Here is a 16,018-nt window from a genome sequence, read left to right as displayed (position 1 = left end):
GTGCGGTCTAACCAGGGTTTTGTATAGCTGCAGCATAACTTCTGCCCCCTTGTACTCTAGTCCTCTAGGTATAAAGGCCAGCATTCCATTTGCCTTCTTGATTATTTTCTGCACCTGTTCATGACACTGCAATGATCTATGTACCTGAACCCCTAAGTCCCTTTGGACATCCACTGTTTTTAACTTTTTACCATTTAGAAAGTACCCTGTTCTATCCTTTTTTGATCCAAAGTGGATGACCTCACATTTGTCTACATTGAATTCCATTTGCCACAGTTTTGCCCATTCACCTAATCTATCAATATCACTTTGTAATTTTATGTTTTCATTTACACTGCTTACAATGCCACCAGTCTTTGTGTCATCGGCAAACTTAGATATGAGACTTTCTATGCCTTCATCTAAGTCGTTAATAAATATTGTGAATAATTGAGGCCCCAAGACAGATCCCTGTGGGACTCCACTAGTCACATCCTGCCAATGTGAGTACCTACCCATTATCCCTACTCTCTGTCGCCTTTCGCTCAGCCAACTTCCTAACCAAGTCCGTACTTTTCCCTCGATTCCATGGGCTTCTATCTTAGCTAACAGTCTCTTATGTGGGACCTTATCAAATGCCTTCTGGAAGTCCATATAAATAACATCCATTGACATTCCCCTGGCCACTACTTTAGTCACCTCTTGAAAAAATTCAGTCAGGTTTGTCAGGCACGACCTACCTTTCACAAATCCATGCTGGCTCTCTCTGATTAACTGAAAATTCTCGAGGTGTTCAGTCACCCTATCCTTAATTATAGACTCCAGCATTTTCCCCACAACAGATGTTAGGCTAACTGGTCTATAATTCCCTGGTTTCCCTCTCTCTCTCCTTTCTTAAAAAGCGGAGTGACATGTGCAATTTTCCAATCTAGAGGGACAGTTCCTGAATCTAGAGAACTTTGAAAGATTATAGTTAGGGCATCCACAATGTGCTCACCTACTTCATTTAAAACCCTGGGATGGAAACCATCTGGTCCTGGGGATTTGTCACTCTTCAGTGCTTTTATTTTCTTCATTACTGTTGTTTTACTTATGTTAATTTTATCGAGTCCCTGTCCCTGATTCAATATAAGTTTTCTTGGGATTTCCAGTGTGCTATCCTCTTTTTCGACTGTAAATACTAACGCAAAGTAATTGTTCAAAATGTCTGCCATTTCCCCATTGTCAATGACAATATCCCCACTTTCAGTTTTTAAGGGGCCAACACTGCTCCTGACCACCCTCTTCTTCCTAATATAACTATAAAAGTTCTTCGTGTTGGTTTTGATATCCCTTGCAAGTTTCTTTTCATACTCTCTTTTTGTAGCTCTTACTATCTGTTTTGTGACCCTTTGTTGATCTTTGTATCTTTCCCATTCGCCAGGATCTGTGCCATTTTTTGCCTTTTTGTATGCCCTTTCCTTATGTCTTATACTGTCCCTTACCTCTTTAGTTGTCCATGGCTGTTTTTTTTGGCAAGTAGAGTTCTTGCCCCTCGGGGTATAAACCGATTCTGTATCACGTTAAATGTTTCTTTAAAAATATGATATCTGAATCCTGAAGTTAATGTCAGCCTTGTTACTCCTAGTTATCCAGAACTGTCTTGATTACAGTGGAGTGTGCTTTACACTTTCATATTATGCTTTAGCTGCTACTTGAAGAAGGTTTCAAGATTTGTAAATCCTGTGCTTTTATTCCTCTCCATGTCTTTATAGAGCCCACCAAAATCACCCTTGAACCATCAAACATCGATGTCACCATGGGAGAAAATGCCACCATGGAGTGCCACGCATTCCATGATCCCACACTGGACATTACATTCATCTGGTCAACAAATGGCTACCCTATAGACTTTGACAAAGAGAAAGACTACTTGGAACGCAATGTACTGGTAAGTGACCTGCGGTAATGACTGATATAATGGCCATGGCTAAAGTATACCTGTACCCTTTACAGTTTGACAACATGGCTGTCTCAAATTAAAGCCAGATCAAGTACTTTTCATCCAGTGCCAGAACATGGCACATTAATGTTTGGGCAATCACAATTAAACATCCTCCATGTCAATGTGATCTCCTGGACTGGTTGCGATCGCCCGAGGGGGTCGGAGAGGAATTTTCCAGAGTCTTTTTTCCCTTATTGGCCCTGATGTTTTTTTTGCCTCTTGGAGCAGGTTACATGGCGGCAGGGGCGGAGGGTAAGTAGTGCCTGGTGATGATGCTCCAGGCATCACGAGTGTGGGGCAGACTTGATGGACCTGACTTGAATGACCTGCCTGTCATTTTTGTGTATTCATATGTACATTCCACAATGAGCAGCAAATGATTTTGTGGCCATTAACTGCTCTGTCTCCTGTTATCATGAGTATTTGGCCCAGTTTGTAACTCTTCCAATTTGTACCTGGCTGTACATCTCCATTGTGCCCACTGCTGTTTCTGCTGTTTTGGATGGACAATCAGGATTTGAGTGCGTCTCTATGTAAGATCCTCCCTTATCATTCAGGTGCAGGATAGCTGCTGCCATCTGTGCCTGGTTCACACTTTCCAAACTAGCATTTTACAGCTGGTTCCATAAATGGGCGTCCAATTCCTCACCGGTTAGTGGGCATTCTATTGCTGGTGGACTATGAGGCCCGTTGGAGGGAGGTGTGCATCTGATCCCTTCCATGTTACGTGTGGGATCGGTTGCAGGTGTGAAAGTTTCTTTTTGTTTGCTCCCTTAGGCAACAAGTTAATTTAGTTTATTCTGTGATTGTGCCTTGAAATACAAAATATCCGTGATTCTGTCACAGCCTCCACCTGGAATCACCACCAGTAGATTTCCCTTATGCATTCCTCATGGTAATTGGAGGTTACATTTAATAATGACAGGGACATTATGCCATGTACTGGGCAATGTATTATTCTGCTGTCGAAAGAAGCTGTGTGTAACTGGCCTGTCTCTTTAAGGCCACAATTGCTATTAACAGGCACATTCCTGAGGACAGTTGGAGGCTGCGTCCTCTCCGATGAATCCTGAGGTTAATATGGAGGACGGTTGTTTCCCTGTGGTCCTGTGGATTTGCAGCTGTTTGTAAATCGCTGGTTCGTCCCAGAGATCTGAAAATGCAGCAGGAAAAGAGTGGATTTCACTCTCCCCTTTTTTAACACCTTTTTTCAAACAATTTTCTTGCAAGTGTAACAAAGTGGGTCGCTCTGAAATGTGAGGTGCGATGGACACAGGGTTTCCTTTTATGGCGTTGCCCATGGTGATTCGGAGGATTGGCTGCTTTGTACCAATAGTGGTGTTTAAACCCTGTAGGGGATAACATAAGGACCACTGCTTTATAAGTGACTCAGTGAGCCAAATGCCATTTTCAACTGCATGGCTTTCTATGATTTTTACTGGTAGTTTGGGGATCAATTCTGCGTCTCTGTCCATTATTTGGTGAAAATTATAGATTAGGTGGCCTTTATTTTCCATACATTTCTTTACCTGTGGATTTAATTTTTGTCCCGTAACATTTAAGAAAAAACGTGGATAGATAGCAAAAGGTTCAGTGAGACGTACCAGTTGGAAGGACTCATCCAGTACTTAGCAGTACTGGGGAGGGTTTAACAGTAGTTGGGACAAGGGGTGGGGGTCATCCTGGGCTTTGGTGGCACTGAGGGGATAGAGGTGGGATTGTCAGACCTGGTGAGGGTCCTGGAGTTTGGCACCGTGAGCAGGGCCCTTTGACTTGGCTCCACTGTGGAAGGGAAGCTGGGGTTTGGAATGGCTTGAATGTGGGGTTTGGCTCAATGGTGGATGATGGTGAGGGTGGGCATGGGTTTGACAGCACCGTGGGTGGGGGGGAGGTCCCGAGCCTGCCAACACTGGAAAGTGCACCCGTTCACACACCGTCTTTAGCATCATTGCAAAGCAGTTGGCAAAGCCTTTAGGAGAGGAAAGGCGCAATGGAGAGAAAACTGGGAAAAGCAAGTTACCTGTACACATTTGTTCATAGGAAAAAAAAGATATTTGCTGTAGAATATTACATGCCAATTATTCATAGCATCCAATTAAAGGGAGCACTTGTTCTGGTGCTCATTTGTTCCTTCAATTCCCTCTGCTGATTTTCCTATTTTTTTTGAAGTTCTGCACCTGTTTCTATTTTATTTGTTTCCCCGTCTCTAACTCTGCACGGCAACTTCCAAATGAATTTGGGAAGAAAATCCAGGGTAGAATGTTCTCGGTCCCCCGCTGCAGCTTCGGTCAAAAGCACCCCGGGAAGAATGGCGGGAAACAAAGTTACGGCAGGAGATCGGACGAGCCCTTGTGTAAATTCCGAGCGTGTTGACGTTTACTTTGTGATCGCCGTTTGTCCACACAGAATGTTCTTATCTGAGAGCCAGCTCATTTCCTGTGAGAGTGCACTGCCAACAATGGATAAACTGCGGAACACAAAGGTGAAAGAGAATGTGCTGACTGGTTGGGCCTGAGAAGGGTTGTGATTAAAATCCAAATCCAAACCCTCAGTTTCTCTGTGTTTCATATAGCCTGTTAATCAAATAGATGAGATCTGAGTCTCTCTGGCAGCTTGTTACAGTTTGGTTTTGTTACCCATAAATTGCATATGGGATCTGATAATGAACTGGCAGATTCCCAGTCACAAGAATATGTGTAGACAGACCTGCTCTAGATTGGGCGTACAACATAAATCCCCAAGTCTAAGATCTGTAGGTGATGGTGATGGATATTAGGGAGATCCCGGGGTTAGTCATCTGGTTTTTGGGAACGGGGACTGGTTCTCAAGGTTTCATAAACTGTGAGCTGAAGTGATTCATGAACACTGGTCTGAACTCAGTCCGGCTCAGTGCCACATTTATACGTGTAAAAGGATAAAGCTGGGATGAGAACAAAAAGTGCTTGAAATGCCGTTGATGCTTTGGGCGAGAGACTCTCATTCAAATCTTGATTCATTCAAATGCAAATTAGATACATTTCTTTTCGAAAATAATATTCTGGGAAAAGCTGTATGAGTAATTTGATGTCGGATGCTTGGGAGGAACAGGTGACCTTGGACCTATGGGGTTAGAAATTGGTATGTGCAGTGCTTGTTTTTCAGGCCGCACTGGGCAATTTCAAGTTACAGACTGCTTGAATCTTGCCAGAAGAACGTAAAATACAAAGTTCACTGTTGACTTGGGATGTGGCAGGTTCCTTTCCTTAGTGGACATCGGTGAACCTGTTGGGTTTTGACAGGCATATGTCAAATATGCCCTACTCCTGCTCCTATTTCTTATGTGGATCGGGCGGGAAACTGGAATTGAGGTCAAAGATCAGCCATGATCTGATTGAATGGTGGAGGAGGCTCGAGGGGCCATAAGGCCTACTCCTGCTCCTATTTCTTATGTATCTTAGGTCATTTTTTCTGGTGCCAACCCACAAATTAGCAAATTTATTCCATTCAGTTTCTCAACTTGCCATGGAGGGAGTTGATCGCTTGGCCTCTAGGTTGCTAGTCCAGTACCCTAACCACTAGGCTACTCGATAAAGCAGCCAGTACAAATTAAAATGCCAAGTGGGAGGAGGCACTGAATTTTAGGTGCACCTTGGGCAAAGTCCACCAGCTTGGTGCCCCTAAGGCTTGCCACTGCTGTGGGCATTGCGATTAAGCCAGCAGTAATTCTCATCTGATCCTTGATCCATTAAACTGTGGAAGCCCGTGTGTACCAATCTGCGCACCTCAACATAATTTTAAAAAGAAACGTGGGAAAGTCCCCAGCGAATTGAGGCTGGATTTGTACCGCCTTCAGTTACTGCACCTTCACTGGTGCGACCTTCAACCCCACGCGTGAAAGCCTGGGCAGGGTAATTCTCGAGCAGACGAGGCCTCAAGGCCACCGTTGGGCAGATTACTCGGGCCGTTCAGCGTTTCAGTCGCAGACACTTGATGCCTGTACCTCGTGCTCGGCTCGGTTTTGGTCACCACACCCACAGCATTTGAGTTAGATAGAGTGTAGCAAAGAAGTAACGAGAACGACCCCGAGGATGAGAATTTTAAAATGGTGGCGTTGCCAGATCGGGAGCCAATGTAGGTCAGCGAGCACAGGGCGAATGGGTCTCGGTGCGAGTTAGGACACAGGCAGCAGAGTTTTGGATGAGCTCAAGTTTATGGAGGGTGGAAGATGGGAGGCCGGCCAGGAGAGCATTGGATTGGTCAAGTCCAGACTAGTTAAGTGGAACTCATCAAAATATTGAATGGAACAGATTAGGTAAACGCAGATTATTATTTCAAAGCACAGAAAAGAAAATAGTACCAGGGGTCATAAATTAAAATGAATGAAAAGCAATTTAGAACAGATACCAGGATAAACCCCAATACTCAGCAGTGATGAACGTCTGGAACGTTCCATCAAGCAAGGTAATAAAAGAAAGACTTGCATTTGTATCGCGCCTTTCATGACCTCAGGACGTCCCAAAGCGCTTTACAGCCAATGAAGTACTTCTGAAGTGTAGTCACTGTTGTAATGTAGGAAACGCGGCAGCCAATTTGTGCACAGCAAGATCCCACAAACAGCAATGTGATAATGACCAGATAATCTGTTTTAATGATGTTGGTTGAGGGATAAATATTAGCCAGGACACCGGGAAGAACTCCCCAGGTCTTCTTCGAGATAGTGCCCTGGGAACTTTTACGTCCACCTGAACGGGTAGACAAAACCTCGGTTTAACGTCTCATCCGAAAGACGGCACCTCCGACAGTGCAGCACTCCCTCAGTACTGCACTGGAGGCAAAAACACTGATTTTTTAAAAAATAGATTTCATTGTGGAAGAGTTGATGTGCTGGATGATTTTCTCATCCCTGAATTCTCCTATGTTCTTACAGTCTGCCTTGTGTCAGCTGAAGATTTCCACAGGGCTGCAGCTCCAACATCCGTCAGCTTTACCATCAGTTGTAGTTCTCTCTCTTACCAGCAGGGGGCAATTTAACATCACTTTTTAAATCCACTCAGCTTGCTGATACAGAAATGCTTCTTTGTAAAGCAATTTATGATTGTTACCCTCACTGTATCAAGTCAAATTTGTGTTATAATGTCACGTTTCCAGATTTCTACCCTTATCTCTTCGTGTGTCTTCTTGCTGGGGGTACGACGTTCTCGTCCGAGTGGCAATTCTTCATGTGTGAGCCAAGTGAGTGTCGGCAGGCTGTTTGACTGCATGTGGCTTCACGGGCCTGCTCCTGACCTCGCTCGTGAGCCAGCCTTTGGATATCGGGGCCCCTGTGAAGTGAGTCATGGGGCCCTCACGTCCTTTTTCGCATTGGGATGTTGCCCCCATTGTCACTATAAACAAGACTGTCAGAAGCAGCCAGTGAGAAATGTTTTCATCACAGCAGTAAGTGTGCTTTTCACTATAGAATCCTCAAAGTCTGTCTCTATATCGAGCTTTGCAGTGAAACATGTGCCTTCAGCTTGCTGGTCTTGTAATATCCAGAGAAAACAACCTTCATTCCTTGTAGACTGAGTCAAGAATTTGCCCTCCAGTTGACATGGTTCCCATTTTGTTCAGGGATGTCAGGGCCCTTCTTGTGCTGTGTAAGTTGCAAATATGCAGCAAATCCTCGGAGGCTGCCAGCACTTTGGTCTGCGCTGTCTTTTTCTCCCTTTTTTACTATCGGACGGAAGGCATCCGAATGTATTTATAAACTGCCCCTCGGTGTGTTTGGGTGCTATTCGCAAAGACCTCAGGAGACGGAGCTCGTTTGCATAGGGCAGTCTGACCGAGATTACTATCGGGCACTGACTTCATTCCCTGGCAGGCTGATGGCTCCTCCACTTCCCCCTCTCACGCAGTTGCGTGATTGACCGGATCTGATCACCTGACATCCGCTCGTGTGCTCTTTCCAGCGCTGGATAGCCATTGAGAACTGATCTTGTTCCCCCCCCTCTTTGTATCCCAGGGACACCAACAGCAATGGAAGTCCCCCAGTTGCTGCTGCGACTGAGGCCAACTAACTCAGCACAGACCAGGGATCCAACTGGACTCCTTTCGGCCTGCCGCATCAGACGGTGCACTTAGCCAGTGGGTGGGGGGGGGGACTTGTCGTTGCCCATTTAAGGGCAGGGAAGTTCCTGCAGGTTTTCCACCAAACTGCAATGATGAAGCAGGAAGCAAGCTTTATTTCTCCTTTCATCTTCTCTCTCGGGAACACTTAGAAGAATGTGAATTGAGTCCAGCAAATGCAGCCAAGTCAGAGAACAGTTATTTTTGTCCCCAGTATCGCAGTGAGCATTGGATTTTTGGGGCATTAATACACTTAGAAATAAATCCTTTTGATGGTACAACTGCAAATTGATGACACCATCGCCAGATTACGGCAAATAATTTGGATCAGCAAGACGCCCAATTTCCCCACTTACTGACTGTGGGGTCACCTGCTCCCTCAGTTTTGCATTAAAGGAGCCGGAAGCAGAGAAAACGGCCAGATTGGAGTGACGACCAACGGCCTGCCTGCTGATGACGCGGGCTAGTTGGCGTCCATTTTGAAAACACCACCCCTGGTCCCAAGTTTAACTTCGAAGAAAGAGTGGCCATTTGCCGATCGTTCTGCTCAACTTACTGCCCTCAGCAGTTTGATGTGTGTGCTGTTTGGTTTATTTTAGGTTTGTCAGGAACACAATAGACACCGTTCTTTATTTTGAGTATTGGCTGATTGGAGATGAAACAGAACTGTACAAGAATCAGTGCACACACGCTGTGAATTGTGTGCCAGAAGATTTTGGATCCTTGTTGGTTTCAACCTAATTTTTAATGGACTTCAATAGGATGCTCGACATCTGTTTTTTTTAGAACTGATTGTTACAAGCATTCGGTTCAGTGACCTTCTTTCCTCTTCTGTCTGCTTTCTTCCCCTTCATAGACTGATAGAGCACAGAAGGAGGACATTCGACCCATCGTGCCTGTGCCAGCTCTTATTTATGCTGTACAATTAGTCCCACTCCCCTGCTCTTTCCCCAGAGCCCTGCAAATTTTTCCACTTCAAATATTTATCCAATTCCCTTTTGAAAGTTATTATTGAATCTGTTTCCACCACCCTTTCAGGCAGTGCATTCCAGATCAGAACAACTCGCTGCGCAAAAAAAATGTTTCCTCATCTCGCCTCTGGTTCTTTTGCCGATCACTTTAAATCTGTGTCCTCTGGTTACCGACCCTTCTGCCACTGGAAACAGTTTCTCCTTATTTGCTCTATCAAAATCCTTCATGATTTTGAACGCCTCTATCAAATCTCCCCTTAACCATCTCTGCTCTAAGCAGAACAACCCCAGCTTCTCTAGACTCTCCACATAACTGAAGTCCCTCATCCCTGGTACCATTCTAGTAAATCTTTTCTACGCCCTCTCTAAGGCCTTGACATCCTTCCTAAAGTGTGGTGCCCAGAATTGGACACAATACTCCAACTGAGGCCTAACCAGTGTTTTATAAAGGTTTAGCATAACTTCCCTGCTTTTGCACTCTGTGCCTCTATTAATAAAGCCCAGGATCCCATATGCTTTTTTAACAGCCTTCTCAACTTGTCCTGCCACCTTCAAAGATTTGTGTACATATACCCCCAGGTCTCTCTGTTCCTGCACCCCCTTTAAAATTGTACCCTTTAGTTTATATTGGCTCTCCTCATTCTTCCGACCAAAATGCATCACTTCACACTTCTCTGCATTAAATTTCATCTGCCATGTGTCTGCCCATTTCACCAGTCTGTCTATGTCCTCCTGAAGTCTGTTACTATCCTCCACATTGTTTACTACATTTCCGAGTTTTGTGTCCCAGGGACACCAACAGCATCTGCAAACTTTGAAATTATACCCTCTATACCCAAGTCCAGGTCATTAATATATATCAAAAAGAGCAGTGGTCCTAATACTGACTCCGAGGGAACACCACTGTACAACTTTCCTCCAGTCTGAAAAACAGCCATTCACCACTGCTCTCTGCGTTCTGACCCTTAGCCAATATTGTGTCCACGCTGCCACAGTCCCTTTAATCCCATGGGCTTCAATTTTCTTAACAAGTCTATTATGCGGTATTTTATCAAATGCTTTTTGAAAGTTTGTATACACATCAACAGCACTACCCTCGTCAGCCCTCTCTGTTACTTCAATAAAGAACTCAATCAAGTTAGTCAAACACGATTTTCCATTAACAAATCCGTGCTGACTTTCTTTTATTAGCCCATATTTTTCCAAGTGCCAATTAATTTTATCCCAGATTAATGTGTCTCAAAGTTTCCCCGCCACCAATGTTAGGCTGACTGGCCTGTAATTGCCAGGTTTATCCCTCTCCCCTTTTTTGAAGAGGGATGCAATCCTCCAGCCCTCTGTCCCCATATCTAAGGAGGATTGGAAGATCTGGCCAGAGCCTCCACAATTTCCACCCTTACTTCCCTCAGTAACCGAGGATGCATCCCATCTGGACCGGGTGACTTTTTGACTTTGAGTACTGCCAATCTTTTAAGTACCTCCTCTTTATCTATTTTTATCCTATCCAATATCACCACTACCTCCTCCTTTACTGCTACATTGGCAGCATCCTCTTCTCTAGTAAAGACTGAAGCGAAATATTCATTTAGTACCTCAGCCATGCCCCCTGCCTCCATAAGAAGATCTCCCTTTTTGTCCCTAATTGGTCCCGCCCTTCCTTTGACTGCCCTTTTACTGTTGATATGTTTATAAAAGACTTTGGGGTTCCCTTTTATGTTAGCTGGTAATCTATTCTCATACTCTCTGCCCCTCTTATTTCCTTTTTTAGATCTCCCCTGTACTTTCTGTATCCAGCTTGTCTTGCAGGTGTTGACCTCTTGCTTGCATACAGTTCCAGAGGCACCAGTGACCCTCTGACTGTTGTTCGTGTTTGTCCCTTGGCCACAAGTGTGGCTATTCAACCGTGAAGTGCATCTGAGCTCAGTGTGATCCTGACATCACTGGATATCCGCAAGTTGCACTTTTAAGCAGGGGTCATTGGTTAGAGATTGGGAACTAAACCCCTGGCTGATTCACCCCTTGATGACCCGGTCTGTTATCCTGGGTAGATTTACCCCCTGATGACCAGGTCTGATATCCTGGGTAGATTTACCCACTGATGACCCGGTCTGTTATCCTGGGTAGATTTACCCCCCGATGACCTAGTCTGTTATCCTGGGTCGATTTACCCCCTGATGACCCGGTCTGATATCCTGGGTAGATTTACCCCCTGATGACCCGGTCTGTTATCCTGGGTAGATTTACCCCCTGATGACCCGGTCTGATATCCTGGGTAGATTTACCCCCTGATGACCTGGTCTGTTATCCTGGGTAGATTTACCCCCTCGTGACCCGGTCTGATATCCTGGGTAGATTTACCCCCTGATGACCTGGTCTGTTATCCTGGGGTAGATTTACCCCCTCATGACCCGGTCTGATATCCTGGGTAGATTTACCCCCTGATGACCCAGTCTGTTATCCTGGGTAGATTTAACCCCTCGTGACCCGGTCTGATATCCTGGGTAGATTTACCCCCAGGTGACCTTGTCTGATATCCTGGGTAGATTGACCCCCTGATGCCCCGTCTGTTATCCTGGGTAGATTTACCCCCTGATGACCCGGTCTGTTATCCTGGGTGGATTCACCCCCTGATGACCCAGTCTGATATCCTGGGTAGATTTACCCCCTGATGACCCGGTCTGTTATCCTGGATAGATTTACCCCCTGATGACCCAGTCTGTTATCCTGGGTGGATTTACCCCCAATTTAATAAAATATTGACGAAGGGAGATTGAGTAATATAATTAAATTCTTAAAAAAACATTGCTGAGTATGTCAATAAAGGGGATGCAGTAGATTTAGTACTTCTGAATGTTCTAAATGCTTTTCACAGAGTGCCGTTTGAGAGCTTTGTTACAAAGAGTAAGGCCCCTGGTATTAAAGGGGAAGTGTGGCATCAATCGAGGGATAGTTACAGGATAGAGAGCAGAAGTGAACAGATGTTCCTCAGATATGGTGTGCCTGAGGGATGAGTGAGGGACCTCCCTTTGTTTCCTATGCACATAATAAATGATTTAGACAGAACAGGGAGAGATTCATATCAGATTTGCCGACAGTGCCAAATTGAGGGCATGGGAAACTGTGTGGAAGATTGCAGGAGATTACAGGAGGACACATAGAGAGCTTTGGTAATGGGCAGATACGTGGTGAATGCAATTCAACGTAAATAAATGTCAAGTGTATGTTTTGGGAGAACAACACAGAATGGAACCAGAACCTTAATGGTGGAACACTCTGTGAAAAGGAGAGAGAGAGGGAGCGAGAGGGAGAGATCTAGGGTCAGCTGTGGCTCAGTGGTAGCACTCTCACCTCTGCGACAGAGACTTAAGCACATAAACTAGGCTGACACTCTGGTGCAGTACTGAGGGAGTGCTGCACTGTCGGAGGTGCCGTCTTTCGGATGAGACGTTAAACCGAGGCCCCGTCCGCCCTCTCAGGTGGAAGTAAAAGATCATAAGCACTATTTCGAAGAAGAGCAGGGGCGTTCTCCCCGGTGTCCTGGCCTACATTTATCCCTCAACCAACATCACGAAAATTAATTATCTGGTCATTATCACATTGCTGTTTGTGGGATCTTGCTGTGCACAAATTGGCTGCCATGTTTCCGACATTACAACAGTGACTGCACTTCAAAAAGTACTTAATCGGCTGTAAAGCGCTTTGGATCATCCTGAGGTCGTGAAAGGCGCGATATAAATGCAAGTTCTTTCCTTTCTAATGATAAAAACACTGATTTTTAAAAAAGACATATCATTACTCTCCCTTTGATGACCTGGCAGATCAGGCCTCCCAGTGTCTGCAGCGCTCCAGTTGTTTTACATATATGAACACCTGATCTACAATATCATTCTTTGCTGAGTCAAACACTGTTCCCAGCATTCAGCAGAGTGCCCATGCATTGAAAGAAGTATTGGTAATTGCTCAGCCTGTACACCAGGGGCTCCGTTCTTGGAATCTGTAGAGTCGATTCATGGGTCCCGCACTCTCGTGTGAAAGCTGTGCTCGAAGGGAGCACGGGTCAGAGTTTGGCTACGAACACGACAGTGCTGATTCTCTAATCCGTGCTCCCTGTGAGCGCACCTTGGGGCTCAGAGCACAAGATTGATGAATTTACCTTATTGAAACAAGAAAGAACTAGCATTTTATATTTTTAATTCATTCTCAGGATGTGGGTGTCGCTGGCAAGGCCGTCATTTATTGCCCATCCTTGGTTGTCTCTGAGAAGGTGGTGGTGGTTGTTTTAATTGGATAGCCATGTGGCCTGGACTTTCGTTGTTTCCAAGCCTTGATTCACAGAGATTCACCTTACACACACACACCACATCCTAGATAAGCTCTTATATACAAAGGATTCAAGAGTCCCCAATTGATACCCGCCACCTGAATACAATTAACACTCATTGATATAAATCATACAATTAACAGTGGTGAGCCGCCTTCTTGAACCGCTGCGGTCCACGTGGTGAAGGTGGGCTCACAAATGCTTTTAGGTTTGGAGTTCGAGGACTTTGACCCAGCGATGGTGAAGGAACGGCGATATATGTCCAATTCATTGCACCTTTCACATCATCAGGAGATCCCAAAATGGTTCACAGCCAATGAATTACCTTCAAATTGTTGCTTTGTAAATAAACAAAGCCCCACTCCAGAGACTTGAGCACATATTCCAGGCTGACACTCCAGTGCAGTACCGAGGGAGTGCTGCACTGTGGCACCTCCGACAGTGCAGCACTCCCTCAGTACTGCACCAGAGTGTCAGCCTAGTTTATGTGCTTAAGTCTCTGTCGCAGAGGCGAGAGTGCTACCACTGAGCCACAGCTGACCCTAGATCTCTCTCTCTCTCTCTCGCTCCCTCTCTCTCCTTTTCACAGCTCTGTTGCTTTGTAAATAAACGTGGCAGCCACTTTGCACACAGCAAGGTCCCACAAAAAGCAAATGTGATAATGACCAGATGATCTGCTTTTGGTGATGTTGGTTGAGGGATAAATATTGGCCAGGATATGGGGAGAACTCCCTGATCATCTTCGAATAGTGCCATGGGATCTTTTACATCTGAGCAGGCAGACAGGGCCTCGGTTTAATGTCTCATCTGAAAGACGGCACCTCCCACAGGGCAGCACTCCCTCAGTACTGCACTGGAGTGTCAGCCTGGATTATGTGCTCAAGTCTCTGGAGTGGGGCTTGAGCCCAAGGCCTTCTGATTCAGAAGCGAGAGGTAACTGAGCTAAGCTGATATGTGTTTAGGGTGGGGACAGAACAATGAAAAATGACAGGCTGTCTGTACTGTGATGTGTGTGTGTGTTGCACTCTGTAACAATATGGTATAAATGATGATTGACCCTTCACCTTGATAGTACAATGGAATTTGCATTGTCCACAGTCCTGTTAGTTGCAATTCTGATTATTTGCCAGAATTTTCACAAGATGGAGCCTTGCACGAAACATCGCCTCAACACACAGCTCCTTTTGTTGTTTGTATTTCTCCCTTTTTTAGTAAATAAAAATAATGTTTCTTCATTATTTGTATTGCACTAGTGACACTAAGACCAACATTTGGGGAGTGTCAACAATTCGCCAATATCCCATCATCCATTGGAGCAATGGACATCACTCTCTGCACCCCCCCCTCCCCAAGTATGGCAGACAACATCTTTGGTTGTTTCTTTTTAGTAAAAATGTAGTTAAAAGGAAACAGCATAGATATACATAGCACAACATGTATAAAATAGCACAGTATAATCTTGACTTTACCCTTGATTAAGAAATTCAACAGAACAAGCTGCTTTTTCCCCCCATGCTTAAAATGTAGTGATGTGGTGAAGTGGGTTAGGAGACTGCCCTTTCACCTCTGAAACTTGGGTTCTAATCCACCACAGACTGATGGGATAAAGATTTGATCTGTATGCTGGCCACAAGCTAAAGTAGTTTGGTTGGCCTCACTCCATTCTCCAAGTGGGTGTGGACCCACAGTACAAAATTGGCCCTAATTGGTGCAATGTTGGCAGTGTCGCTCAGAGAGGCCACAGTGATGGGTTATGTGGGAAATGGAGACGTTGTACTAATGCAGTAAGGTGTGCTACAACTCTGCGTTCCTCCAACTCTGACCTTTCGTGCATTCCCCACTTCCTTCGCCCCACGATTGCCCGCAGCCGCCTAGGCCCTAAGCTCTGGAATTCCCTCCCTAAACCACTCCACCTCGCCTTCCTCTTTTTAAGACGCTCCTTAAAACTTACCTCTTTTGACCAAGCTTTTGGTCACCTGTCCTAATGTGTCCTTCTTTGGCTTAGTGTCAATTTTTATCTGATTGCACTCCTGTGAGGTGCCCTGGGATGTTTTACCACACAATAGCGGTGTTGTTGCTTGTTTCTTGTCTGAGGTTGGGACCAAAGCTGCAATTCTTCTACACTCATTGTGAACCCAAACTGGTGTGACCTGGTCTCCTCCAGAGGGTCTCACACCCCAGGGCATTAGTATGTTTCGTAGCTTCCTGAGTTATACTGCCACTTTGGCTTTGTCTTCAACCAAAACCATTTCCTTTACCCGCCATGTCAAACTCAGAGTATAACTGCACCCTAAGGCACATTGTAGGGGGCAGAGTAGAAGGAACTTCAATTCTTATTTACTTGATCTGGGAGGGCTTGATATTGGGCACCCATTCATTAGCAGTAACCTCTCTCACCTCAACAAGTACAACTCTCACCAAACAATTTAGGAAAGAGGGGAACATGTTCATGCTTTAACTCTGAAAGTGACTGAAGTGCCCTCAAAAAATGATGTGGCGCATTTGCTGTGGTTTGAGAATTCATATGAACCACTGATTAAATCCAAAACTTGTGAAAATGTGTGGCGGAGAGACATTGCAAGCAGAATTCGCTGTTGGTGTTGCTCGCTGTGTAAGCAGCAAAAGTTCATGAAGGTACTGGAAATGTAGGATTTGGCTTGTGGTGGGATTGAAGCATCT

The 16,018-nt window shown here is 45.2% G+C and overlaps 1 protein-coding gene across 1 annotated transcript in view; it reads left to right on the top strand.

The window, feature by feature from the left end:
- Positions 1–16,018, top strand: part of cntn1b (contactin 1b) — a 373,705-nt gene that overhangs the window by 79,202 nt on the left and 278,485 nt on the right. The window contains exon 12 of the mRNA XM_067999885.1: positions 1,734–1,909. Within this exon, the coding sequence (XP_067855986.1) occupies positions 1,734–1,909 (176 nt within the window). The remainder of the gene's footprint in view (positions 1–1,733; positions 1,910–16,018) is intronic.

The sequence above is a fragment of the Heptranchias perlo genome, chromosome 18 (genome assembly GCF_035084215.1).
Source record: "Heptranchias perlo isolate sHepPer1 chromosome 18, sHepPer1.hap1, whole genome shotgun sequence".
In the NCBI taxonomy this organism is placed as follows: domain Eukaryota; kingdom Metazoa; phylum Chordata; class Chondrichthyes; order Hexanchiformes; family Hexanchidae; genus Heptranchias; species Heptranchias perlo.
Note: the sequence above shows the minus strand (reverse complement) of the source record. Positions and strands in the feature narration are given on the sequence as shown.